This window comes from Talpa europaea (genome assembly GCF_964194135.1).
Source record: "Talpa europaea genome assembly, chromosome: 12".
In the NCBI taxonomy this organism is placed as follows: Eukaryota; Metazoa; Chordata; class Mammalia; order Eulipotyphla; family Talpidae; genus Talpa; species Talpa europaea.
Window position 1 is genome coordinate 6,853,752 of NC_140079.1, and position 27,970 is coordinate 6,881,721.

At 59.4% G+C, this 27,970-nt stretch overlaps 1 protein-coding gene across 1 annotated transcript; it reads left to right on the plus strand.

Annotated features, from left to right (window-relative positions):
- Window positions 1-27,833, plus strand: ARID3A (AT-rich interaction domain 3A; the record flags this gene model as incomplete). The annotated part of the gene is made up of 8 exons (XM_084249036.1): window positions 1-386; window positions 1,289-1,583; window positions 19,529-19,601; window positions 22,878-23,061; window positions 23,415-23,662; window positions 25,639-25,935; window positions 27,027-27,125; window positions 27,637-27,833. The coding sequence occupies 8 exons, from the start codon at window positions 1-3 to the stop codon at window positions 27,831-27,833; spliced, it is 1,779 nt and encodes a 592-aa protein (XP_084105162.1).
- Window positions 27,834-27,970: the final 137 nt, after the last annotated feature.

The following is a 27,970-nucleotide window of genomic DNA, read 5'->3' on the forward strand; positions in this document are numbered from 1 at the left end:
ATGAAGCTGCAGGCTGTGATGGAGACGCTTTTGCAGCGGCAGCAGCGGGCGCGCCAGGAATTGGAGGCCCGGCAGCAGCCACTGCCACCACCTGAGCCCCCCGCTAGGCCCCTAGCCCTGGCTCGGGCCGCCCCAGACGAGGATAGAGAACCTGAGAATGCCCGAATGCAGCGGGCGCAGATGGCTGCACTGGCCGCCATGCGGGCTGCTGCTGCTGGTCTTGGCCACGCACCCAGCCCCGGTGGCTCCGAGGACGGGCCCCCCGGCTCAGAGGATGAGGACACAACCCAGGAAGGGGCACGGGGTTCACCTGGCCAAGGCAGGGAAGGGCCAGGACAGGCTGAAGGAGACGGGCACTTCGAGAACGTGGGCTCCGACGATGAGCTGTGAGTTGGGGCCTGGTGGGCGTCTCTGAAGCGTTTGCCTGTGCCAGGCAGCGCTGGGTGCTGGGGACACAGCATGGGGGGAAGACCAGCCCTTGTCCTGGCTGGCTTCAGGACTTGGGGATGGTGATGGAAACGTTCTCCAGCAGTGTGGGGCCCCGGCCACAGATGGCTGTTGGGTATTTGAAATGGATTCCAGTTTGGAATTTAATTTCACTGAAGTTCAGCTACCTGCACGGGGCCAGGTCCGCGCTGCCAGTCAGCGGGGCAGAGTCAGTGGCATAGGCGGACAGGCCACGTGGGACCTGCACGGGACAAGGGACAAGTGTCCTGTGGTCCCACCGGGCCTGGTGCCCTGAGCCCGGCCTGCTCGGGCCTTACGGGAAGATGCCTGACAAGCAAAAGAGCAGAGATGAGGCTACTGAGAAGCACATCAGGGGTGTCAGGAGGGGTGGCGGGGACCAGGGTCAGCTTTAGATGGCAGAGGGTGGACGTCTCCCTGTGGGAGCGGCAACCCCTTGGTAGGCCATGGGGGCCAGGAGTGGTGGGCCGGGGGGGCGGAGGGGGCGATGGGTGTGGGAGGGGAACAATGTCCCTGAGGCAGGACCTGGCTTGGCCTTTTCAGAGCCCGGCGTGGAGGTCTGTGCCCCGGAGGGGAGGAGGGAGGAGAGGAACTGGGGTTAGCAGTAGGCAGGAGCCCCAATTTGTGCCTACGGCCGCTCCATCTGACTGGGAACTGGGGAGGTATTTCCCGTGCCCTCAGCTGGTCATGGTCACAGGCCCTCCCTGCAGCCAGCGCAGGTGGGGGCCTCTCCCCACACTCAGAGGGAGCCCAGGGCCGGGATGAGGAGGCATGGCCTGGCATGCTGCGCATCCCCCTGACCCTGAGCCTGTGCCCCCTCCAGGAAGCCGAAGTGGGAGGAGGAGGAGGAGGAGGAGGAGCTGGAAGAAGACCTGGGGGACGAGGAGGATGAGGACTTCGAGGATGAGGAGGGTCTCGGCCCCCCAGGCCCCTCAGCCCTGTTCCCTCGGAAGGCTCAGCCACCCCAGGCCTTGCACGGCGAAGGCGGGCCCCGGGGACTGGGCAGCCAAGAGCGAGCCGGGGCCGGGCCGGCCCACCCCGGAGGGGCTGCTCACATGGTTCCCCAGCTGCAGCCGCCGGACCATGGGGACTGGACGTACGAGGAGCAGTTCAAGCAGGTAGGCATGCGTCGAATTGGGGGATACCCTGTTACTGCTGGGTCCTTCCAGCTGGCCGTGATGCTGGGCCGGGCGCCGGGATTCCTGTGGAAACCGAGGCCGTGGTGGAGTCCCATGGGTGGCTGGGCCGGCTGTGGAGAGCAGATATGGGGACATGAGCAGTGAGGGCGAAGTTTGGGACGTTCCCAGGAGACGGCTGAGTGAGAACAGGCTGGACCTGGTGTGGGCTGCTGGTGGGGCTCGGTGCCCCTGAACGGAGGCTGTGTGGCCTGTTGGCTTGAGCAGGGGTGGCCATGCCGGTGTCACAGCTCCCGGGGGCTCCAGCCGGGAGGGGAGGAAGTGGCCATCCTGGTGCCTTCCCTGTGGGCGACCAGGGCAGAGGAAGTAACCAGGCAGGGATCCTTTGAAGTTGGGCCTCGCTGGGCTGGGCAGATGGAAACCAGATGACGGGGTGGCTGGCTAGGCTCACATTCCAGCCAGCGGCCAGCTGGGCCCTGCCCGACCTCCGGGAGTGGCCGGTGGGAACCTGGCCACCCTGGCCCTGCTCAGGCCCCCTTTGGGCTCCATGGGGCTGTGGACACAGGGCACATGTGGCCACCTCTGTGAGGCGCTCCTCAAGGGAACCTGGGGCCCAGCCATTGTTTGTGACTGCAGGGGAATGGACTGAGATGCTAATTCTGGGGGACCCAGAACCCGAGGCTTCCTTTTTAGCCCCAAGGCTGCTGTACCGCGACACTCTTTCAAAGACTTGAATTTGGCCATCAGAGAGCTCAGAGTTAGAGCAAAGAACTCGGACTCAGGCTCGAGTAGGGCAACGGGGGCCTGAGATGGGGGGTAAGGGGAGGTTGGGGAATGGGATCCCGGCGGGGATGGCCCGGGCAGAGATCCAGAGGCGAGAGGAGAGCTCCAGCTTCCAGGGCTGGAGGGGTTTACACCCCGCTGCCCCTCATGAGCTGCCCAGGTGCCTGGCTGGTGGCACGGCCCGTCTCCCAATCTGGCCGCAGGGCTGAACGCTAAGCGTGGGGACAGCAGTCTCATCACCTCCAGGCACATGGGGGAGGCTGGACCCTGCGTGTAGCGCCAGCCCTCGCCAGCCTAGGCGCAGCAACCCCGTCCTTCCCCCCGCCTCAGTGTCCCTCCTTTTCGGAAGGAGTCACTTATCCCATTTCATAGAGAAGAGTCTGAGGCCCTCTGTTTGGGGTGGGATCTCTGCGCACTGAGGTCTTGAGGTTCTCCGGGTTTAGAATAACACAGAGGGGCACACTGTATTATTTACTCAGGGATCTTTTCAGTCTTCCCTGAAGCCCCCGAACGGGGGCTAGACTAGAGCCAGCCAGTCAGCCAGACTTCGGGGGTCATGGGTGAGGCCAGAGAGAGGGACAAGCCTCAGTAGCCCTTGTGGGGTCAAAGGTTGACAGGACCTCACCCTACCCTGCCCCACAACCCCAGCTCCTCAGACACCACATTGACAGGAGGGTTTTGGGGGGTGGCCAGGCCAGAAGGGGACCGAGGACCACCTGCCTGACCCCAGGCCTCTTGGCATAAAGGGAACAAGGACCACCAGGAGCCACTGTCCTCTTGTCTGGCACAGGATGGTGATGTCTCTGCACCAGCCAGGGTGGGTTACTGGCAGGGAGTCAAGGCCAAGGGCCAGGGGACCACGATGCAGGTGGGCAGTCTTTTATTGAGAGGTCAGGTCACCCGTTGCGGGGTAGAGAAGGTCAGTAAATAGTAAGGTCAGCAAATAAATAATTACAAAGGCCGCCGGATGAAGAAACGTGGTCTGGGGCTGTGGGGGAGGCCTCTTGCGATCAACTTTCAAGTTGAACCTTGTAGGAGAGGACCCAGGCCCGTGTGCAGGAGAGAGCTACCTGAGCAGACACCCCGAGGCAGGACCCCGCTCACGCTTAGGGCCAGAGGCCACCAAGTGGGCCTTGCAGGACTGGGTTCAAGGACAGTGGAGGCTGGGGCAGGTGGTGGGCAGAGGGGAGTCGAGTCCACCCTGCTGGGCCTAGACCTTATTCCTGCTCCACTGTGGCACGTCCAGCTGCCGAGGCCCTCTAGCCCAGCTGGCCAGGCACCTGTACGGTCAGAGTCAACAGTGGCCAGGGCCCAGCAGCCTAGCAGATGTTGGGCTGTGTTGACTCTGGCACCTGACCCGCCCCCTTCCTGGCACGTGGCAGCCCCCTCTGGCTGGCTGCCCACCCACTTGGCACTGTCTCTGGCTCTTCCTCCCAGTCTTGGCAGGGCCTGGGCTGACTTCCTCCCACAAACCCTCAATAGTAGTGAAATTCTGCCTTCAGCTACAGTTCAGGGGCTGCTGGGCTGGGAGGGCCAGCAGTCTGTGGCTCACAGCCACAGACTCTCCTTGAAAACCCGGCCCCCAAGATGTATGGGCCCCCAAGATGTGTGCTGATGGAGACCGAGTATCTGGAGCTGCCAGCCAGGGGTTTGCGTGCACCAGGGGCAACAGTCAGGATGTCGACCTCCTGGGAGGGGACGTGCAATCCTGGCGATGTCCTGGTGGCTTCCGGTCACTGTCATGGCTGAGCCTGGCCTGTAGAAAGTGACCACGGTGGGATTTTAAACTTGCGGTCCCTTAGTCACAGATCTTCAGCTGCTTCAGCATTCAAGCGCTTAGTTTCAACAACTCAAGTTAATGTTGGGATTTTTAAAAACAGGTTTAGTGAGAGAAAATTTACATAGTACCTAATTCACCCACCTAAAGCATGCAATTCAGTGGTTTTAGTTTATTCATAGGACTGTGCAGCCATCACCCCAATTTTACGGTTATTTTCATCTTCCCAAAAGAAACCTTTAAAATGTGTCCTTCATCATGCCCCGCCGCCCCTGGCGCCATGCACCCACTGCCGGTCCAGCTTGCCCCTCCTGGACGCTTTTTGTCAGTGGACTCAGACCACGTGGCCTTGCGTGTCTGGCTTCTCTCCCTGAGCGTCGTGTGTCCAGGGTCCCTCCCCGTGATCCCAAGATTCAGAGCTGCCCCCCTTTCATGGCCGGGTGACGCTCCCATGTGGGGGGACGTGTGTAGAACCCTTCACCAGACGAGGGACACCTGGGTGGTCCCACCTTTTGGCTGTAGTGACTTGTACTCTGCACATGTGTGCAGGCTCGGTGTGTGTTCTCCATTTTCCTGGGTCAACACCTGGAGTGGGATTGCTCGCGGCCACTCTGTATTTAGCCTCCGAGGCACTGCGGTGCTGTTCCCATAGCGACCACCCTGCGGGCCGCAGCTATGCCGGAGGCTTCAGGGTCTCCGAGTCCCGTCTGATGCTTTGATTCTAGGTATCTTTGTGGGGTTGGCCTGGTATGTCACGGTGGTTCTGATTTATATTAAATGCTGGGGTTTTCCCTGCTTTCCAAGGTGACGTTTGCTCACCACATAACTTGAGCTCAGTGGTGTAGCCATGACAATCCCAGAGTGACACCTCTGGCTGGTATTGTGACTTAGCTCTGTGCAGGTCAATGACTGAGATCACACGCGTCCTCTGTACCCCCCTTGATCTCGTGGGGGAGGAGACGGCACAGGCGGGGAGCCAAGGCGTCTAGGCTCTTGCCCACAGTTATCTGGGGTGGTGTCTGGGCTGGGATTTCACCCTGAGGTGTGCTGTGCCCAGCAGCTGCCGGAACCATCCTGGTGGCATAGACACAGGGGCAAGGGTGGTCTGGGAGTCAGAACCAGGGGCGCCACTGGCTTTGGGGCTTGGGGGAGCCCTCTGTCCTCTCAGAACCTTTGTTTCCTTGTCTGAAATGGAAGTGATGCTCGCATAGGGGTGTCAGATCTGAGCCGACACACGGGCACGTGGGCACTGGCAGCCGTGGGTTCCAGACCCAGGAGGTTGGTGTGCCCTGCCAGGGGGCCCATCCAGCTCCATGCGTGTCCTGCTCTGCCCCGACCCGCGTGGCCCCTAGAGGTGAAGCCTTGGGCATCTGAGGGGATTGGGGCCCCATCGTGTGTTTTTTTGGTCCTTTTTGCTCACTTGGAACTTCTAATCATGGGAAATACACATACATGTTTTTAGTTTGGTTTTGATTCTAGAAGTAACCCTCGATGTTGTTCTTGTCGGGAGAAAATAGGAAACAATTCCCGTGAGGCTTGAGGACTTGACCTGGCCAGTGTCTGCCGGGCCTTGTCCACCGACACCCAGAAATGGCACCTGCGAGGTTTCAGAGCGGGCGCTGCAGGGCCGGCGACACGGAAGCACATGTGGCCTCTTTTTTTTCCCTCCTCACGAGCTTACCTCACGGTGTCCTGTGCTCGGGTCCCCTGGTTCTTCTAGCCGTGGCGAAGTTCCCTTGAGGCACCGGCGCCCCGGTCTGTTTCCCTGCTTCCTCGTAAACTCCACTGCAGCGAACGTCCCTGGGCTTACGAGAGCCTCCGCGGCTGTGGGTGGGGTGGGGAGCTGAGGCGTGAGGCCTCGGGGCGGAGGTGGCAGCTTCTTCTCTTCATCCTTCTCTTTTTTTAATCTCTCCTCCCTCCTCCCCGTCTCCATCCTTCTCTTCATCTGGGAGGGGCCAGCTCTGGACAAAGGCATTCCTAGTTCTGGGGGGGTAGGGGCTGGACCAGGACAGGGAGGAGGAGGCTGCCCAGAGGAACGCGGGCCTTGTGGGAGACTGAAGACCTTGCCAGAGGACAGACAAGTGGGATTTGCTTGTGATTGCGGGGGTGAAGCATAAAGTGGGAGAAGGAGGGTGGGCTGAACACTGGGGCAAACCAAAGGTGAGCTCCCAGGCAGGCCTTCCGGGGCCTGGGGAGGAAGAGGTCGGCGCACAGGTGGCCCTGGAAGACCAGGGAGGAGGGTGAGGGAGTAGAGGAGGGTGCTCTGTGCCCAAGGGCCCAGCCTGGCAAAGACCTGGACGTCAGGCATGGGTTCTGAGCCCAGCAGAGTTTCCCTGGTGTGCCTGAGACAGAATGTTTATCCAGAGGGATGGAGGCCAGGCCCGGGTGGTCCCCAGCTCTGGTGCCAGCATCTTCCTGGGGCCCCGGGAGCCCGGGCCCATGTGTACAGGGAGACAGGAGAAGAGGAGAGTGTCGGGAAGCCCCTTGGGAGCCTGGCCCTCCCCTTCTGGGCCGCACCTGCCTCATCAAAGCCGCTGTGGCTGCTGGCACCGAGCCAGCCGGGCCATGGCAAGCACAGGGAGGGTGCCCGCCCGCCAACCCCTGGCACTGTGCCTCAGCCCGTGCCAGCCCTGGGAACCACACTGAGTCAGCCGGAAGAACCTTATCTGGCCCCTGCGCTGCCGCCTGGCTGCCCGGTCACTGCCGTGGGGTCACTGCTGCTGTCGCCTGGCCCCACGCCCACCACCTGCTCCCCACCCTGGTGGCCCCTGCCAAGCGCCCGGCCCCGCCCCACGCTTTCTAATAACACACTCAGCCATGGCAGGGAGCGGTGCCTGCTGGGCGGGGTGGGCCTGCCTGCCACTCGGGTCCAGCCTGCTGACGTGGGTGTGCGTGTGCGTGTGGGCGTGGGCTGAGGTGGACAGCTGCTGGTCCCCTGGGCTGGGGGGCCCATCTCATGGGGCCCTGCTTGTGTCAGGATCTGCTTTTGCCTTCTGAGGCCCTCTGTGTGTGCCCCTCACACGTGTACTGATGCTGCTCACCCAGCTGCTGTGTTTTCACGTGTATCCTCTCAGGCAGCTGGTTGTGGCCCCGACTGAATCTCGCCTGTTGGGGTACATCTGTGTGTTCATCACATGGCACACCCTGCTTGGGTGAGTGTGTCTGCAGGTGGCGGGGGTCTGCGTCCCAGAGCCGCCTGTGCCTGTGCCTCATGTGTGCCCATGTCCGTGGACAGGACGGCCACGCGTGTGCAGACACCACAGCTGGCTCCACATGGGCCCGAGCGTGAGGCTGGTGTTCCCGCTGCCCCCTTTGTGGGCTTCCCCTGCCCCATGAAGCATGAGGTAACCGTGGCGCCCATTAACCATTAGCTAGAAAGTCAGGCTGTCTGGGTCAGCAGTTGGAATCAGCCGGCCAGGCGCAGGTCAGCGCCGCCCACCGCGGGCCCTGGAGCCTCCCTGCTCACGTGGCCCTGGGGCGCCAGGAGGGGTCGGCGGGTCCCGGCTCCAGGTTCCGTAAGGTGTCACCTTGGGCCAGGATGCAGCTCTCCAACCCAAAGGGGACTCCTGGCAGGACTCTGCTCACTCTGTGCCTCAGTTTCCCTGGGTGACACAGAGACTACCCCCCTAAATGTTCTGATCCCCAGAACCCCCTTTCGTACAGCACAGGGTTTGCATCTGGCCTGCTGTGACCGCCCGGCTCCCCCACTAACAGACCACGCTGCCCGGCCAGGTGGTGCACAGAGCAGTCAGGGGAGCAGCTGGGGCGTGGGCGGTGGGTGGACACACGTCGGGGGGCGGGGCATGGACCGCCCCTTCTCTGCTCTTTCCACTGTGCTCAGCCAGAGGACAATTGGGGGTCACGGGGTTAAACGGTAACTAATCTGCCCCATTGAAGGCCCAGGCGCTGGACCTGGCCTTGCCCCGTGGACAGGGCTGGGTGGGGGTCTCATGGGGTCGAGGGGACCGGTCAGGGAGTGCTGAGTCAGCGCCTCTCACCTCCCTGCAGGCCCCCCCGGGAGGCCTTCAGGCGGAGCTCCTGCCTCCCAGACAATGAAAAACACAAACGAAAACCCACATTCCGGGAGTAGCCTGTTGAATGGTATCCCCCCAAACACGTGTCTGCACAGAATCTCAGAATGGGAGCTTGTTGGAACCAGGGTCTTGCAGATGTGATTAGATGAGGTCCTAATGGTGGAGGGCTCCCTAAAACCAATGGCCACGTCCTCGTAAGAGAGAAATTTAGGCAGACACAGGGGAAGCCTTGCGAATGTGAGCATGGGGCGGAGATGAGGTGATGCAGCCACCGCCGGGCCCAGAAGCTGGAAAAGGCAAGGAGGACCCTCTCCTGGAGGTTCCCAGGGGTTGTGGGCCCCTCCACGCTGCGATCTCCGTCTTCTGACCCCAGAACCAGGAGGGTGTGAGTTCCTCTTTTCGACCCCTGCTGGAGGGAGTGAACACAGACCCAGCGTGACTGGGAGCCTGACCAGGGCTGGCTGCTGCACAGGATTTCTGCACAGGAGCGCGTTTGGAAGCAGGGCCTTGCAGATGTGATCCAAGGAGCTCCTAACAGATGGCAGGACTCTGCTCACCCTGTGCCTCACTTTCCCTGCCTGTCACAAAGGCCAACCCCTAAGTGTTCGTGTTTTCCATTGTCTGGGAGGTGGGAGCTTGCGCCAGAGGCCTCCTGGCCAGGCCTGCGGGGAGGTGGAGGGACTTCTCCTCAAGCTCGGACCCTCCTCTCCAGAGGGTGGGGACGTGGACAGGGTAGGGCAGCAAGGCCAGACTGTGCCTTCTCATGGGCATGCGTGTGGGGCCTGGTCCCTCCTCGGGCATGTCTAGAGCGCCTGCTGCATCCCCCCTGCTCTGGCCACCGGGACACATCTGCAACCCAAGCGTCAGAGTGGCCTTCCCCCTGGCTCAAGGCAGCAGGGATGTGGGGCCCGGTCAGAGGCCTAGGGCGGCTATCTGGGCGCTTTATCTGGGAGGGAGAGAGGAAGGGTGTGTCTGTTTGTGTGTCTGTGTCTGGGTGTAGGGGTGTGTTTGTGTGTGTCGGCGTGGCAGGCTGCCTGGACTGTGGGCATATTTCAAGGCTCCCTGTGCGCATGTGGGGGTGAGAGGGTCTGTGAACTGGCCGAGTGGGTGTTCGTGGTCAGCCACGGGGTGGACATGTGTGCCCCTGGCCATGTGGCAGCGGTGGTCCAAGTGGGAAGCCAGGTGGGGTCCCACGACCCCCGTGGCAGGACAGCAAGAGTTCGTCGCCCCAAACAAATCCCCAAAGAAGGGTCCACAGTTGGTCTGTAAGGTCCACCTGCGTGGCCATTGAAGTGTGTACCTGGTGGGACACTGGGGCTGGGCATGCTTGAACCCTGTTAGTGTCCGTGGGGCTGATGGGCATCTCTATCCAGGCTGGAGTGGCTGAGCTGTGTCTCTTTCTCTCTGACCTGTGAGGGATCTCTGAGGGTCCCCCTGACCAACCCAGCCTAGGCCCTTAGGTTCTGCCTCCCCACCCCCACCCCAAGTAGGGATGCCAAACCTGTGGCTACAGACATGGATCTTCTGGGCTCATGAGCCCCTGTGCAGGGGTCACTTGCTCAAGCCCCGAGGGAGCCCACTGCCCTCTGCTGTCATTTCACCCTCCCCTATGACTCGTCCCATAAATTCTTCTTGGGGACTCGTGCTGGGCTGGGTCCTCTGCTGGAAGCCAGGAAATGAGAGCTCACCCTGCTGCTCACTGGAGGGGCCGGTTCTAGAGCCCAGAGCGTCCTCGTATTCCCAGCCTCCCCATTGCGTGTATCTGCCTCCCCACCCCCTGATTTCTCTGTCCACATTGTCACAGGAAGCAGCGGGCAGCCCCTGGCCCACTGAGCACTGGACATGGTGTGCCTTCTACCCGCCCTGGCAGCCCCCTGTGTGCCCGGGCTGGCACCTGCCTGCCCATTGGCCTGCCTGACCCCTTCTTGTCCCCCACACCGGTCCAAGTGCCTGCTGACCAGGTACCCAGAACGGAGCGATTCTTGGAAAATAAGTGGGCCCTGAAGTCATCTCTGGGATTACTCATTTCTTTGATGACGTCGCCACCCAGGGGGTGCAAAGCCCAGCCAAGCTGGGTGCATAAACAGCTCTGTTCCCGCCTGGGTCAGCCACTGCCCACGCTGTCCTCCTGGGCCTCGGTTTCCCCATCTGTAACACAGGGGCAGCATTGGCACGTGTTGACTGTTGTTGTTTTCCTGTTATCGTTGCTAATTATCATTTACAAGTGTCCCTACCCGGCAGGGGCGAGCTGTGGTGGGTGCCAGCTGCGTGCCTGCCTGCCCTCTCCTCAGCTGCTTCTCCTCGATCCTCAGTGTCTCCCTGCAAGATAGTTGCCCACAGGGAGGTGAAAGTCCTCCGGGAGCAGGGATCCCCCGTCTGCAGTTGGGAGTTCAATTTGGGTAGCACCTCTGAGGCCACCTTCTTACCTAGAGTCTTTAGAGGACCTTGCGTGTGCCTGGTGGGGACTCCAGACCCTGAGCAGCCTCTTGCCCCTTCCCCCTTTCTGTGCTGCCTGCAGCGGTTCTATGATGGGGACCTGGCAGCATGGCCTGGGCAGGACCCACCTGCCCCGGGCCTCCTCTTGCTGGCCCTCGCTGCACATCACTCTCAGAACGGGACAGGGACGCAGGGACCCCGCCGCCCTCTCGGTCTTGGAATGACAACATTAAGAAAGTCCTTTCTGGGGCTGCCCAGGGCTCGTCTGCAGGGAAATGTTTGGTTCCTTTCAGAAGAAACCCCAGGATAGAATTTTTATTCTCAGCGGCCAGGCCTGGGACTCAGAGCTGAGCCAGCGACCAGCAGGAGCAGCGTGTGCTGCTTCCAGGGCCTGTGTGACGAAATGCCTGTGCGCATCGCGGAATGCCAGACTTGTAACTGCTTGGGTAGATGGGAGAAGATTCTGGATTTTTCACTTTCTGTCACTGAACCTTTGCCACTTCCCTGAGTGCCAAGCACATTGGGGCAGGGGCTGCCCCACCCCACCCGGGAGGTCCGCTGCTGCGGGGTGCCCTGTAGCCATTCCAGGGCCTGGCAGGACCCCCTCATCTCAGCCCTGTGTCCCTGTCTGTAAAGTGGACCCCCATGTAGAGAGTAGGCTGCTCGAGGCCAGACCTGGGCCGGGGGGACTCCTGGTGCACTGGTGATTTGCGTGTAGTTTACATGCTGTTCTGGGGCAACTTCCTCCCCCCAGGCACCAGCTTCCTAGAAGTTTCTCTCTGCTGTTCCCATCCTGGGTACATCCTCAATGTCAGGCCCCCTGGTGTCCCCCTGGGAGCCCCAGTTTCCCTACCTGTGGCATGGAAATGGCAAGCAGCCAGCCTTACCCTGCAGCCAAGGTGACTCCTGTGCCCCCAGCCATGTTCCTGGAGCCAGTTTGCAGTCATGATTCCCCTGCCCCGCCCCCTGTGATCAGGAGCACCCCTGCCACCTCGCAGATGAGAAGACCAGGAGGCTGCAGGTGGCCCCAGTCTGTGAAGGGCCAAAGGGGAGGAGGAGAGCCCGGTCTGGCTGGAACCTCGCCAGCTAGAACCAGAAAGACGGGCTTTTGAGCACCAACTTAGTGTGATGGGCTCTGTACTCCTGGGACTTTCTATTAATATCTGTGCTGTGGGTAGGAGGGGCCTTTTTTCAGAGGGGGTAGGTGGCCGGCAAGCAGGCAGAGGTGTGGGTGATAGCCTAGAGGACAGATGTTTCTGCCCTGCCCAGAATCACTTCCCCAATTTCCTTTGAGCACAGCAGGGCGGGGGTGGGGGCCGCAGCATCTGCCTGGTGGTGGCTGCTGCTGACAGGAAGTGAAAGGCCTGGGTGGTCGGGGTGCCCTGAGATAGAGGGGCATGCCCCCCTGGGGTCAGTTGCACTGGATGATAACGCGGGGAATATTGGACCTCAGCCAGGCACAGCCCGGGGCTGACTGGGAAGGGCCTCAGGTCACACAGTGGAGTCCCTGCTGCACGTGGGCCTGCAGCCCAGGACTGGACTTCTCCCTGCCATCTCCTTTGTGCCTTTGTTTCTACCTTTTCCCCACTAGCCCGGGGCTGCCCAGGGGCCTGGGTCTCTCTTGGGCACCCAGCATCCATCACAGCCTTTGGTATACTGAAGGCGCTCATTAATGGCTACAAACAACATGGCTTATCCTGACCAAACCTTGCAGGCTGACCTGGCGCCACATGGCCTTGTGGCCCCTCACTGGGCCCCCATGGCCTCTGGGGCAGGTCCTGGACATTTCTAGAAGGGAACAATCCCTCAAGTGTTAGCACCCCTGCTGCCTGCCTGGGCTTCTCCAGGACCGCCGGGCCCTGAGCTGCTCCGCATTGCTGGAGAGAGGACAGCTCTGGCTTCTGCTTCCTGAGGCCCAGAGTGCAGGCAGGGTGGTTCCAAACTTCAGGTCCTTCTGCCTAAACTGACCTCTTCCTGTCCCAAGCCCTGTCCTGGCATAGTTCTCCACCCCTTTGTCCGTTTGTTCATTCCGATTCCGGCTTGGGGTTTCTGGGGGGAGGGTGCGGGCCTGGCCTCAGGGCTCAGCTTTGCCATTTTGGGCTACACGTCCTTGGGCAAGGGACATACTCTGGACCAGCTGCTTTCCCTGGGCAGCTGTGGGTGTTTCTGTTTATGGGGGCTGGGGTGGCCCCCAGGGATGCCGGCTTCTGGCCCACCTGGGGCCCCTGCAACGGCTGCAAGCGCTGAGTCATCTCGGGCAGCCCAGGGACCTCATCAGAGCCTGATAATGTGAGGAGGGTTTTATCAGGGGGCAGGGGCCGCTGCGGGGAGGGGGACATCACAGCTGGGCCCAGATGGAGGCCAGTGGAGAGGACATGTGTGACGCCTCTACTCCCTGCTCTCGGAGTGAGTGCCTGCTGTATCCCAGGCCCCGTGCCCACACACAGACCCCGTGCTACCCTTAGGGACCCTCACCTGGGTGGGGAGCAGAAGGGACAGAGCCATCTCAGAATGACTACCCAGTCACACGATCTAGAGATGCTGGCCGGGGATGCCAGGCATATGCTGCAGGTGCTATCATGCTGGGGGGGGGGGGGTCAGAGGTTAGAGGCTAACTCTGGGGAAGGGGATTGTAGAGACGCAGCGCAAAGGCCCGGGGCATGGCTGGGTGCGGGGAGCAGCCTGCTGTCCTGGGCTGAGCATAAGGAGCCAGGACAGACAGGCGGGGGACAGAGGGGCACCAGCCAGCTGGGGGCCTGACTGCAGAGGACATAGGGGTTCCCGGCTGGCTGTGAGCAAGGGAGACGAGGTTTGAGGCTAATGTCAGTGGAAAGCCCCTCGTACCTTCCGCTGCTGGAGGCTGTCATCTGATTTACCATCCTGGTCTCTCGAGTGTTTTGTGGGAGTCTGGGGGTTGTGCCACCTTCTCTGCTCTGTGGCATTGCAGTTTCACTTTGCTTACATGGGTCACAATGAATCAGTTCTTGTCCAAAACCCAAAAAAGTATAAAAATAGGTGAGATTATACACGCGCATTCACAGCAACACAACTCACAACAGCCAAAAGGTGGAACAACCCAAGTGTCCATCCGTGGATAAAGGGCACACAGCGCATTCCCCCACGTGGGAATATCACTGGCCATGGAAAGGGGCAGCTCTGACACTCACACCCACGGGGAGGGGCCTGAACACATGATGCTCAGGGAGAGAAGCAGACACATGAGGCCACGCGGTGTGAGGCCACTGACGAGAAACGTCCAGGACAGGCCCAGCCATGGGCAGAGTCAGTTTGTCCAGGGAATAGGTTGTAACTGCCAATGAAGGGGTTTCTATTGGTATAATAGTATGTTCTAGAATAGGTAGAGGTACTGGTTGTACGGCATTGTGAACTCACCAAATACCACTGAATTGTATACCTTTTTTTTTTTTTAAGATTTATTTATTTACTTATTCCTGCATATAAGAACTGGGGTGTAGGCCAGAGTGTGGGGGCGTTGAGAGGGTTCACCAGACATAGAGTGGAAAACAGAAGAGGTGGATCCACTGAATTAACTGCTGAGGGGAGCAGCGGGGAGACAGGAGAGGTCTGCTGCGCCATGTGGGTAGCTCCCTGGCTGGGGATCGAACTCATGCCACAGTGGCTGTGGATAACTTCATAGTGCTGAGACTTTAACCTCTGTGCCACCAGGGAGGCCCCTGAATTGTACACGTTTAAACAGTGAATTCTGTTAGGTGAATTTCATCCTCATAAATATTTTTCTAAAGACTAAGAAAAATGTATGTGACATTTGAGCACCAAAGCCTGAGTCACTCTGGTCCTGCCTGGAAGCTGGCCCGCCCCCACCTCCCTCCTGCCTCCGCCCCGCCAGCCTGGGTAGCCAGGCTTCCCTCAAGACCTCTGACCTCAGCAGCAAACCTCCTCCTGTCCTGAGAGGGAGGCCCCCTTCTCTTGCTTTATCAGCCATGTTGGATGATGCAAAAATAGGCCTTTCCCATCCGGCCACTACCCCTGCCCCGTCTGTGTCCCCTCGGCCACAGGGCCTGCTCTCCCAGAATGCCAGACACTCGAACTCTTTCTCCAGACTTGATCTCCTCTCTGCCTTCCAAAGACGGCGCCTCGCTCCCTGCTCGCCTGCCTACCCAGTGGCCTCGTCCAGAGGTGGGGCCCCTTGGACTTTGGAGCCGCCTGGGTCCGGAAGGGGCCTGAGTAGTCAAGGGGGCAAAGGTTCCCCCAGGGGGCCCTGGGGCGAGAGGGCGGTTTCTTTACAATGGGGGGCCCCTCAGCCTTGGCCGGACACCTCCCCCAACCCCTGGGTGATGAGAACCTCCAGGTGCTGTGACCTTCACCGGCCCACATGTCCCATGTGCCTGGGAGGGGGTCTCAGGAGCGCCCCAGCCGAGTCCCTCCCTGGGATTTGCGTGAGGCTGCGGGGAGGTGGTCCCACCTCCAGGGAGCTGCCTGTTCAGAGGGGTCCCCTGCCGCTGAGACCCTTCCTAGCCCCTGGGGCTGTCAGCCCTTCAGCAGGGACCCTGCTGACCAGCCAGTTTCCCCTGGTGTGCCTGGTCAGCACAAACAAGAATTTCCTGTTTGCCACCTTGGGCTGGGGAGTAAGGGGTGGTTATCTCACGTTTCCCTCATCGCCCTCCCCCTATACCTGAGCCTGAGCCTTTCTTGCTTCATCTGCTTCCTCCCTGGGGAAGTCCCTTGGAGGGTCCCCTGGCCTCCCTGGCATCTTCGGGGTCAGTCAACCAAGGGAATGTCCAGAACCAATTCATTTATCAAATATGATGGAGCTTGTAGGGAAACCCACATGCGCTCCAGGGTCAGCATCAGCAGTGCCCCGCGGAGACTTGCACATTGAAGGGTGGGGGGCTCCCTGAGAAGGTGAGGTCTTGTGGAGAGGAGGGAACGTGGCCAGTGTCAAAGCCCTGAGGTGAGAGCGTGTGCTTGCTCAGAAAGCATGAGTCAGCCTGGGGCTGGAGGGAAGGCCTGAGGCATGAGGTCTGGCTGGGAGGGTGACAGGGAGCCCTTGGGGAGGGTCATGCTCTGACTGCTTAGTGGGGTACAGGTGTGCGGGCAGGGCTGTCCCACACACACACACACACACACACACACACACTTGCGCTGTGCCTCTCTTTCTCCTCCCATGCAGAGGGGGTGCTGAGGAGTAGGAGATAGTGCCTGGTCAGTCCAACCTTGGGAATTAGCGAACCAGCACCCTCCATTCTGGGGTAAAAGCCCCTCCAGGGCCAAGGCAGGCAGAGGGGGCCATGGGGTGAGGGCGGGGTGATCCTGATAACCCTCAGCAGGTGGAGAACAGAGATGGGAGCGGGACACTCGGGCAGGCTGGGGGGGGCCTCTGGCCAGGCTCCCTCGTTGACACTCCCCAGGCTCGCTGCCCATGTCGCAGGTGAACAGGCTGAGAGGTGCAGTGGGCAGGGCGGGCCCTGCTCACAGGGAAGTGCAAGAGGGGGAGTCGACCCCAGCAGGGTTGGGGCTGCTCCCTCGCCTCTACTCCCGGCCCTCCCCTTCCTGTCTGCCTGGCGCTGCCTGCACCCGCGTTCTCGGGGCAGGAGCCCTGCCTGACACGGCTTGGATTCTGGAAGGGTTCGCCGCCCCCGTCCCACATCGCCCTGAAAAATCGAGGTCCGTTTCGCGAGGTTTATGAAGCCGCTGCCACGTGCCGGTGTCACCCACCGGGAACAAGGCAGACACAACCCCTGCCCTTCTGCTGCCATGGGCACCCCCACTCCCGCAGGTGACCGCACCCAGCTTGGGCCACGCCAGACCCGGGGAGGGAAAGCGGCGGGGGAGGAAAGGGGCCGCGACAAAACGTTACTAGAGCGGGGGCTGCGGCTGCCCGCGGGGGCCTTTCCCCAGGGCCCCTAGGAGGCAACGGTGTTGAGCTGAGGCCCCGATGATGGGCAGCTGTGGGTGGGCGTGGGCGTGGGCGCAGGCCGGGAAGGCATATGGTGTGAGAGGAACTGCCTGGAAGGGCCTGAGGTGGCAAGGGCTGGCCGTTTTGAGAAGCGGCAGGTCGGCCAGGGAGGTGAGGTGGGAGAGGGGCTGCAGGGTGTTGGGGGCTGTGGGGGCTGGGAGGATGTCTTCACATCAGGCAGGAGCCAGAGCGTGACCCCAGGTCTTCGACTCATCCGGGCCCTCAGTCGGGGAGGGTCTCTGAGGCTTGGCCCCGCGTCTCCAGCCCGCCCTGCAGGCATCTGGTCTGCTTTGACAGGGACAGGATTTCAGCCGGAGAACCCGGGCTCTGCTGTGTGATGACCACCGACCCACAAGGGGGCCTGGACACCGTCCCACCCCCGCCCCTAGGGCCGGTGGGCAGCCCTGGCCAGAGTAGGAAACAGCCTGTGGGGGAGCGGTACTCGGGGCCAGAACCCCATAAAGCCGGGCGGCCTTTACTGTTTGTCTTTGTTGTCGACTGCCCACTGCAATGACCATTAAAACTGCCACCCCCTGACAGTGGGGGGCCTGCACATCCCCCTTTATGGCCCTGTGTCACTGCCCTGGCTCCACAGGGATCTGACCACACCAGCCGGCCACCATTTGGCCTGGGGGTGAGTGGCCCCCAGAGCTGGCTCACCTTTGCTGTGGGGTCATTTGGCAGCTGTTCCCTGCCTAAGCCTCAGTTTCCCCGCTTGGAATACAGGGTTCCTGCCAGTTCCAGGAACGCAGGGTGAAGCTATTATGTTGATCGCACACGCTCCTGGAAAGATAGAGAAACTGAGGCAGGAGGCTCACTGAGGTGCCTTGTCAGGGCTGGGCCCAGGAAAGGGGTTCAGGCAGGTGGAACCCCCAACACCCAAGTGAGGATTGCACCAGGAAGGGTCTGTGGTTTACAGGCCCCAGTATAAGCTTCGGAGGGGGATGGGAGGGCCAGGCCATGACAGGACACCCAGACGGGATTTGCAAATACTGATAACTTAGTCTCACTGCTCTGGGGCCAGGAGTCCCGGGCCACGCTCCCTCTGGAGGCTCCAGGGTCGGATCCTTCCTGCCTTCTCTGGCTGTGGGGCCCCAGGCGTCCTGGGCCCGTGGCCATATCACCCCAGTCTCCACATCTGCTGTTACCTGGCCCCTTCCTGTGTCTGCATTCAAATTCTCTCCTTACATGAGGACACACTTGCATTGGATTTAGGGCCTCTCTGCTCCGTCAGGACTCAAACTAGCTCCATCTGCAGAGGCCCCTTTTCCAAATAAAGTCCTGTTCTCAGGTTCCAGGGACATTTGAACTTGGGGGACAGTATTCACCCAGCACCTGCTGTCCCAGGAGTCTCCCCACAGTCTGCTTCCCCGCGAGCCTGGCCGTGGTGCAGCCGAGAAAACCCAGGTTTATTTAGGAACAAGTATTAAACAACTGCTGTGCGCCCTGCCCGGTCTGATGACACAGGAGCCCTCTGTGTGGCTCCATGATGAATGGGCCTGGAGGAGGGGGTGAGCAGTTCCCTGAGGGGACTATGTGGGGTAGGGGGCTTTGGGTCAGGGGCCAGCTGGACGAGCCTGGCAAATGCACGCCCCTGGGAAGGTCCAGCTGCCGGCTGGCCAGGTCCACCTGCAGGCCCCACACCCCTCAGGCAGTGGGGTGGGGAAATGCCGGGCCTCCCCGGCCACCATAAATCAGCACAGGAATGTGGCCGGCCAGCCTGGGCAGGGCAGGGCGGACACAAAAGCCCCACTCAGCCTCAGCCCTCCAGGTCCCTGCTCCTGACTCCCCTGGTCTGTGTCTGGGAGGCCCTGCTGCTTCTCCATCGCACAGAGGGGGGATAGGCCCAGAGAGGAGCAGTGGGGTGGTCAGCCCTGATGGGCCTGCCTCCCCAAGACCGGGGCACGTCCCGTCCCATGTGACGGGAGCTTGGCGTCAGCGAGTTCTTGGGCCCTAATGACGGATTATACCAGCCCCAGCTAATTGGTGGTTTCAAGACCTCCCTGCGGCTCTGATCTGTCCCGTCCACGCGGCCATGGGGACTCGTTCCCTGGGGCTTAACTCAAAGTTGGCTGTTGCTGTTGCCTCTCCTCAGCAAATTGCCTCTCCCAACTCCTAATTGTCCCTATGGCTTCCCCCACCTGCCAGCACCTGTCAGGGGACGGTCTGTACAATCAGAGGACCTGGGCCACCCCACCCCCCACTGGACACCCCCTCCCCACCCTCAGCGACAGGTGAACGCAGGCCCCGGACTGAGAGTTGCCGATGTCCCAGCCCTGGGCCTGCCTTCGTGCACCCACCATGATGGCAGTGCCGGGAGGTGCTGGGGTGAACTGTGTCCTCCAGAAGATTCCTTCAAGGCTCTGCTCAGACGAATGTAATTATTTTTGGAAACAGGGTTCTTTAAAGACATCATTAGTTAAGATGAGGTCTTCCTGGAGTAGCAGCCCTAAATCTAAAGACTGCGTCTTTAGGAGGAAGGGAGTTTGGACACAGACACACGGCAAAGGCCAAGAAGGTGGCTGAGGCTGGGGTGATGCAGTTACAGGCCAGGATGCCTGGAGCCCCCAGAAGTGGAAAGCGTCGGGAAGAGCCCTCCTTGAGCCACCGGAGGGAGCACAGCCCTACGAGGTCTCACCCTTGGACTTGTGGTCCCAGAAATGCAGGGGAAGGAGCCTCTGTTGTCTTTAGCCCCTGCCTGCACTGTTTATTCCAGGCGGCCCCAGACCCCAGGACAGGAGGCCCGACTCGGGCATCAGTGTCCTCTTCTGAAAGTGGGGAACAGGTTCACTGTCGGCCCAGGGGCCTCAGGAGGTATTTGGATGCTGGTGAGAGCTTGGAGCATGGAGGGCCAATCTCTGTGGGCGTCTCTGCTGCCCCTTCAGCCCAGCCCTCCACATAACAGGGCCAACACCCCTGTTCTGGCACCAACTAACTCGTCCCCTTCCTGCCCTCACAGCTCTACGAACTGGATGGGGACCCCAAGAGGAAGGAGTTCCTGGATGACTTGTTCAGCTTCATGCAGAAGCGAGGTGAGGCCTGCCCCGGGCAGTCACGGGAACGGGGCTGCAGAGGAGGGTCCCGCGGTCATAGCCCAGGCAGGGGTGGTAGGAGGGCAGCAAGTGCCCACGGCTGGAGGCCTCCAAGAGGCGTCTGGGGGATGCGCCACTGACCTGCCGTCGGGGCTGAGAGAAGGGGCACATCCTGTCGTGGGTGTCTGAGGGGGAAGCACAGCTGTGAGCCTCTTGGGGTAGGTCCTAACTCAGGGCCTCAACCCAGATCTGACAGTCCTGACTCCCAGGAACCTCCACAGCAGGGCCTGCCCATTGGGGCCACAGGTTTGGAGTGGCCGGCAGGCAGGTGGCCCCTGGTGCAAGGTTGTCATCCCAGCCCCTGCCCAGCTCCCATGCGGCCTCAGTCCCCACCTCTGTGGGTGGGCCACAAACAATCCCCACCCTGAGGCCAGCCCCAAAACTGCGGAGAGCCGGCACCCCGAGCATACCGAGTGCCAGCGCTTTTATTAAGCACTGAGGGTGTACTAGGCTGACTGTCCGCTGTGGCCCTGCCAGCCCCATCCACCCAGTCAGGACCGATGCAGTGGGGGATATGGCCCCCCCAGGAAGTGTCTGGTGACTGAGGCCTGGAGAACAGCGAGATGGCCTGGATGAAGCCAGGCACGAGGGAGCAGAGACTGGCCTGGGTGGTGTCTGGGGAGGGAAAGAAGACCGAGGCATAGGGTGGTCTGGGCCCGGCAATTGGGGGCACTCAGGATGGGGGGGGGGTCTTCCGCAGTCTGCCCCACCCCTGGCCTCAGCTGCCACGGGGCAGAGAGCCATCTGTCCACACCACAGGACACCTAGCTGAGCGAGAGTGCTCAGCCATCCTCGGCAGGGTGTGGCTCACTTCTGTACTCCTCCCCTCCCCCCGTGGGGGGTGGTCATGATCCCACCTTCCAGGAAAGGAGACTAAGGCTGGGAAAGGTGACCTGGCCCTTGGGCCATAGAGGCAGGAAGGACTTGGGGAGGGGGGGCCCCACCGCAGGGTCTACCCCAGGCTTTCTCGGAGCCCTGGGCCAGCAAACTGCTTTGTCCAGGCTTCTCTGCTTTCCCCTCCCTGCCAGCAGCTTCTGTAAACACAGACCCAGCACCGGAAGGGAAGGAGATGAAAGGGGAGGGGGCTTTGGCTTCTTTGTTAACCCCTCCCATGCCAGGGGATTGAAGAGTCCAGATCCATGCTGGTGTGGGGGCCCCTCACATATTATCGCCAAGCCCAGCCAAGGCCCACTGCCCCTCTGTGATCAGAGAGATTCTCCCCTGCTGTCTTTATCATTCTATCCACACCTGCCCAAGCCTCTGACTGTCCTGCTGGATTCTCACTGCTTTTATCCACAGCTGGGCACCTGGTATTCTGGTGTTACTAGGGAATTTGCTGAGCTGCCCCTGAGTGAGTGAGAGTGGAGTCCCTAACATGTCAGTCCTGCTTTCGGCCAGACAGGGCCACGAGGGTCAGCCTCTTTTACCAAGCCAGGTTTTTCAGGAGGCCAGGGGCCAACAAACTCCTCTGCACCCCTCAAAACCCAACTCCCAAGGCTCCCTTTTTGCTACGGTCTTCTTAGATACTTACCCTTTCTAGTTTGGGACCTTTGGTGCTCAGAACCTCAGACCCCTCTCACCCTGGACACCACCTTCCTTTTACTCCAGATAGAAGGAAAGTAATTTTTCCCCCACACTGGATTTCTCTCACAGTTCTCTGGGGCCTGGAAATGAGGGGTCCTGCCTCCACCTACCCTTCTACGGTTTCCTTGACGACCTCTGCACCCTTCATTGTGGTCCCCTGCCCACTAGCCCTGTCAGTGCCCTCCTTGCACGTGCAGACGCAGACGCGCGGCCCCCTCCTTCTGTAAACATCCTCCCAGCACCCCGCGGACCAGGGAGCCCTGGGGGAGCTTCAGCGTGATCCTTCTCTCCTCCTCCTCTAGGGAGAGGCAAAACCACTGCCCTGGGTGGGGTACCACAGGCACACTGGGCGCTGTTCGGGGCTGGTGTGCCACAGACACTTGCTGACTTTTTTTATTTCCCTCTTATGCTGGAAAACAGAATTTGGTTGAGTATCGTCTCTGAGCTCCATCGTCCTCTTCCCCTCCCAACTGTCCTCCATTCACTGGGGAATGGAGGTGGTGGCAGGACATGGTTCTGGAATGTCTACTTTGGGGGAACCCAGAGCCAGGGTCCCAGGAGTGCAGCCATGTGTGGGCCCCGACAAGCCTTCCCCTCCCCTGAAGTTGGACTTGTCCCCGGTGTGCCCCAGGGACCGGTGTGAGCAGTCAGCTTTTTTTTTTTGGTCACCACCATGTCAAATCTATTTATTGTCGCTGGTTGAGCGCCTGCTGTGCGCCTGGCTGAGCCCCAGGGACTCCATGGGACAAGCAGCAGGCGGGACCAGGACAAGAAACTCAGAACTTCACTGTTGGGGGCAGAGGTATACCAGGGCCCGGCCAGGACGTTGCCAGAAGGTCTGAGCTGAAATGAGAAGCTCCTGTGGCTGGGTGAGGGGCCTGTCGTGGTTAGGCGCAGGTGGAGAGAGGACACGCTGTGTGCAGCAGCTTCAGGGAGGTGGTGGACGTGGGCTGTAATGCCAGGCCTGGAGCTTGAAGGGTGTGAATAAGGGAGGGGCGGGAGGTGCTACCTACCGCCCCTCCCCTCCCTGTGCTAGCCCCACCACTTTACTCTCTAGGCTGCTAAATGGATTAAGCACTCCCCTCCCCCCCTGCCCCCCTGCCCCCCTGCAAAGCCCCTGGGAGCCAGGACTGACAGGCCCCTGGGAGGGGAGCTGGGGAGCAGGAGGCTGGTGGAGTTGTTTTGACACCTGCTGCGCTCAGCAAGGTGCAGTAGGAATCACAAAGGCCCACCTGCCCAGGGTGGGGGGGGGCCCTTTCTCTACCCTGTCCTCCTCTTCGGATCAACAGTGAGCCCAGACCACTGATGGATAAACTGAGGCCGAGCTGCCTCTTCGGTGGTTTCTCCAACGGGGGGTCTCACCTGGGATGACCCTACCCCCAAGGGACATTTGCAATGTCTGGGGACATCTGTGGTTGTCACAACTGGGGCTGCTCTTAGCCTCAAGGGGGTAGGAGCCAGGGCAGCTGCCCAGTCCCCAGCAGTGCCAGGACAGCACAGCCCCATGGAGAGTGCCGATGTCACTGGTGATGGGAGAGCCCACCCCGGGCCAGGCCTTAGCTAGAGTCTGCTGCATGAGGGGCTGGGGCCCTCGACACACCCTCGTCTCACTCACCCTGTCCAACCCCACAGGGACGCCCGTGAACCGGATCCCCATCATGGCTAAGCAGGTGCTGGACCTGTTCATGCTGTATGTGCTGGTGACCGAGAAGGGCGGGCTGGTGGAAGTTATCAACAAGAAGTTGTGGCGTGAGATCACCAAGGGCCTCAACCTGCCCACGTCCATCACTAGCGCTGCTTTCACCCTGCGGACACAGTGAGTGCCCGCACGGCCACGATGGAGGAGGGTGCTATGGGCAGCCAGTGCACAGGGCCTAGGGCAGGAAGGGGCAGGAGCTGTCCAGGCCACATGAGGATGTTGGTGGGGTCTTAAGGGGTATTCTGATTCTGGGGCGCCCGGATCGAGTATTAGAGGACTAGCAGTAAGCAGTCATGAGGATGGGGGTCACATCTCAGAGACAGGAATTGAGACAGGAAGCAGCGTCACTGCGAGAACTGCAGGGAGACGGGGAGTTGGTGCCACGATGGGGTTTTGCTCTATACTAAAGGCAACAGGGAGCCACAGGAGGCACCCAGGCACCATCCTGCCCCCCCCCCCCCCGTCCGCAGGTACATGAAGTACCTGTACCCCTACGAGTGTGAGAAGCGTGGCCTCAGCAACCCCAATGAGCTCCAGGCAGCCATCGACAGCAACCGGCGTGAGGGCCGGCGCCAGAGTTTTGGGGGCTCCCTGTTTGCCTACTCGCCGGGCGGGGCCCACAGCGTGCTGTCCTCGCCCAAGTTGCCCATGCCCTCCCTGGGACTGACCGCCAGCACCAACGGAAGCTCCATCACTCCAGCCCCTAAGATCAAGAAAGGTAAAAGGCCACACATCCTGATCCTGACTCAGCTTTAGCCTAGCTGTATGATGGGACACCCTCTCTAGGTAACCAGCAGGTAACCCCAGAGTTGGCTGGAAAGCAGCCAGTCCCCAGCCTGTGCCTCTGACAGACACTGCTAATCAATCACCTTTTTTTTTCAGCTGCAGGCTTACAGGCAGGCATTAGTAATTGATTTTTCCAAATCTGTGTCCATGGCAGATATCACTAATCAATAGTTTGTTCTCTAGTTCTGTGCCAAAGCAGGTATTAAATTAAGCCCAGTTTCCCCAGCGTATGCCCATGGTAGATGTCACTAATTCATCACTGTTTTCCCAGTCCACGCTGAGGCAGACATTACCAAATGAGTACTGTACTCTACTAAAGTCCTGTGGCAGACATTAGCAATAATTATTATAGCATCGGCCCTGTTTCTGCCTGTGGCTGATGCTGTAAGTCACCACGGTTTTTTTCCAGCCCCCTTCCTGTGACAGACATTACTAGTGGATTACTACAGTCTTTCCCCCTTGAGCTTTAGAATCCTCTTGGCACGCTGTCCAGGCAGACTGCCACCGAGTGCCCTGTGGGTTAGGGACCCTTTAGCCATCCTGAAGCTATTGTTAGGTGCCCCTGGGCAGCTCACTGCCCTTTGCTGAGCCCAGCTTTCCTTATGAGTAAAGTGGGGGAAATTACCCCTTCTTTGTAGCATTGTTAGGAACCCTGCAGTTTGTAAAATGCCACAGGCTAGGCCTGGCAGTGCCTTGAAAGTGCTGTCTATGGGAGACATCATCAGTTGCCGCAGTCTCCCGCTGAACTTCTGAGCCTTCCTAACACAGCAGCAGCAGCAGCAGCACATGCAGCAGCATGGTCTCCAGTAGGGCAGCTGCCTGTCTGCGCCCTGTTTCTCCTGTCACATGGGCTATGAGTCCCTGCCGCCTAGGGGCGGTCCAGGGATCTAAGCTGATCCCACAGTGCCCTGAAAACTGAGAGCTGTCAGAGCTAAGATGAATGGCATCTTGCTAAACATTAGCTCGCTCGGTCCTTCATGGGCTTAGCCTCGCCCCTCTCAGGGTTGGGGATCCTGGGACATCCATTAATGATTAAGCGTCCACCATGTGCAAGGCTCTGTGCTGGACTTGGGGGCTGCATTGTACCAGAATGAGGGCTTCTGACAAGACAACCCCAAGAGTAGGCAGTAGCAGTAGGTCCATGGTGATGGGGAAGGTGGCTGAGGGGCTCTTGAGATACTGGAGCTGAGACCAAAAGAGGAAGGAAACACTCCAGGGTAGAGGACCCCTCAACTGCAGAGGTCAAAGTGGAGCATGGAGAGGCAGCACCAGGTGACCTGAGGGAGATGTGGGAGGAAGAATCAGAAGACGAGGCGACAGGTCTCAGTGGGGCCTCTGAGCAGGATTGATGGGGACATTGATTTCAGCCACACAAGAGGGGATGATCAGGAGCTGATTCTAGAGCTGGGCTGTGGGGCTCAAATTCCAGGTACCCCTCCCCAGCTCTGTGGCCTTTGGAAAGTTATCTTGCCTCCTCGATGTCCTCATCTGTAAAATGGGAGTAAGAGTGAGTACAGACCTGGGGTTTTGAACAGTCTCTCTGAGACGTTTCACAGTAACTACTCTAGACAAGACCATGGTGGGCCCATGTGTTGTAACTAGTGTTATGTGTGATATTTGTGCTTATAATCTATTTGATGCTGACACTATATACTACTATCATCCTGTGTCCAAACTAGTATTGTTATCATTGCAACATCACCTGATGCTACCTACGGTCACCCTGATATTAGAAAGGATGTTATAGCATTTATGTCTATCCAGAAATCTATCCACCTTCTTGGAAAGAGAGTGAGCTCCCCATCAGTAGGAGTATTCAAGAGGTTGCACATTCCCGCCTTGGGTAGAAGTCAGAGCCAGGCGCCTCAGTTCCCTTCTGCCTACCATCTCCTCTTCTCTCCTCTCTAGAGGAGGATTCTGCCATCCCCATCACGGTCCCCAGCCACCTGCCAGTCTCCCTGGCAGGCCACCCTGTGGTGGCAGCCCAAGCAGCAGCAGTGCAAGCAGCAGCAGCCCAGGCAGCTGTGGCAGCACAAGCAGCTGCCCTGGAGCAACTTCGGGAGAAACTGGAGTCTGGAGAGCCCCCCGAGAAGAAGATGGCTCTGGTGGCAGATGAACAGCAGCGGCTTATGCAGCGGGCGCTGCAGCAGAACTTCCTGGCCATGACAGCCCAGCTGCCTATGAGCATTCGAATCAACAGCCAAGGTACCAACCCAGCACCCAGACCCTCCATGCTTTCTGCTTGTGTAGCAGAACAAGGTTCCTGTGGCCAGCATATATAAAGAGTACCTACAAATCAATAAGAAAAGGCAAACAGGTAGAAGAAATGGGCATCTGTGACTAGTAAATTCATACAAAAAGTTGATTCCATGTAGTTGAGGATCTATGGAGATCCCATTTTCACCATCAGAGTTTGAGAATATCAGAATTGGTCAGGATGTGGGGAAATGGTCCTGCTGCAACAATTTGGCAGTCCTTTTTAAAAATGAGCAGTGTTTTTGGACGCTGACCTAGTGATTCTTCTGGGTATCTACGGCAGAGCGAGTATGTGCTCAAGGAACCACATATAGCTGGTCCTTTATGGGGTTTCATTCAGCAACATTTGTTTATACATTGATTAAAACAAAGAAATCCCAGATGACTGGAACAAAACACAGGGACCTACTTTTGTTATGTATCATTCTGCTTAAGGTCACATTTTCAAAGACCCCGTTGGTGGAGGTGAGGACTTGACGTATATAGAGGGACGTTCAAGTCCGTCATTCGCATGACATCAAGCAGCCTTTGTGTCCATCATACGAATCAATCAAATCTGGAATACTCTCTGGCAATTAGAATGAGAGATTATTTAGGGTTTGCTGACATCTAACAATCATGAAAAAAACAGACTTTCAACAAATACATTCTCTTTTTTTTTTTTAATTGAAGCAGTATTGGTTCACAGCACTGTTGATGATTTAGAGGTACAGGGTCACCCCCTTCAGCTGAGTTGCCTCACCACACCCACCACCAAACACCATAGTCCTGCACCCTAGTCCACTGGGCCCCTCCCCACTCTACTCTCCCCTCCCCCTCCCCATCTGGTAGCTTCAATTCTGCAGTCAGATTTTTGTTTGTTACTGACCCTTTGCCTCAGTGCTCTTATCTGATAAGCACTTACCGAGCACCTACTATGTGCACTGGTGACAGCTACGAGTCACACCTTTGGAACGTCCAGTGGGGATGACTAGCTTGAGAAGTAGACGATCACCCAGAGGTATTTCTGATCCTAAGTGGTGCTTTTTCTTCTTCAGCAGCCTCTGAGAGCCGCCAGGACTCGGCCGTGAGCGTGACCGGCACCAACGGCAGCAACAGTATTAGCATGTCGGTAGAGATTAACGGGATCATGTACACAGGTAGGACTCTGCGCCTGCCTGGACTCGCCCCTCCCCAGGCTAACTTGGGAGTCCTGGCTCATGCCCAGGTCTGGCTGCTCGTGCCCAGGTGGGAAGGGGAGCAGGGGCATTGGGGGCTTGATATAGGATAAACGATCGAGGACCAAGGGCCTTCCCTTCTGGCTCTCAAATAAGATAAGTATGTAGCCTGTCCAGTGCAGCCTGTCCATGGCAGCCTGTCCAGTGCAGAGTAAGTGCTCAAAGATACGTGTTAGTTGTTATGTTTCTCCTTTTGCAATGGAGGTTTCACATCTCTTTCTAAAAACAGTCAGGCCTGTTGCTCACACAAGCATCGGGCACTGCTGCCAACGTGGAGAGGCCTGGTGGCTGGCGGTGGACATGATGATATGAATTCAGGGCATCCTAGCTGATCCCTGTCAGACTCTGTAGGGAGTCTGAGGGGAGTCCCTTGACCTGTCACATAAGCTTTTGAAATTCTCATGGCCTGTCTCTCCCCCTGTCTTTGCATCAGGAGTGCTGTTTGCTCAGCCGTCGGCCCCCACGCCACCCTCAGCTCCCAGCAAAGGCGGCGGTGGCAGCAGTGGTGGTGGCGGTGGTGGCAGCCGGGGAGGAAGCAGCGGGACCAGCAGCAGCGTGGGCAGCCAGGCCGGGCCTGCAGGGCTGTCCACACCCCCCACGTCTTCTACCTCAAATAACTCATTGCCTTAACCGCACCACTCCCCACCAAACACCCCACCCCTGGAACCAGCCAGGCCAGGCAGGGGGGACGAGGTGGGCCCAGCAGGGGCCAGAATGTCGGGAGATATGGGTGGGTAAGGGAGACATTTACAAAGGAGCCACAGCTA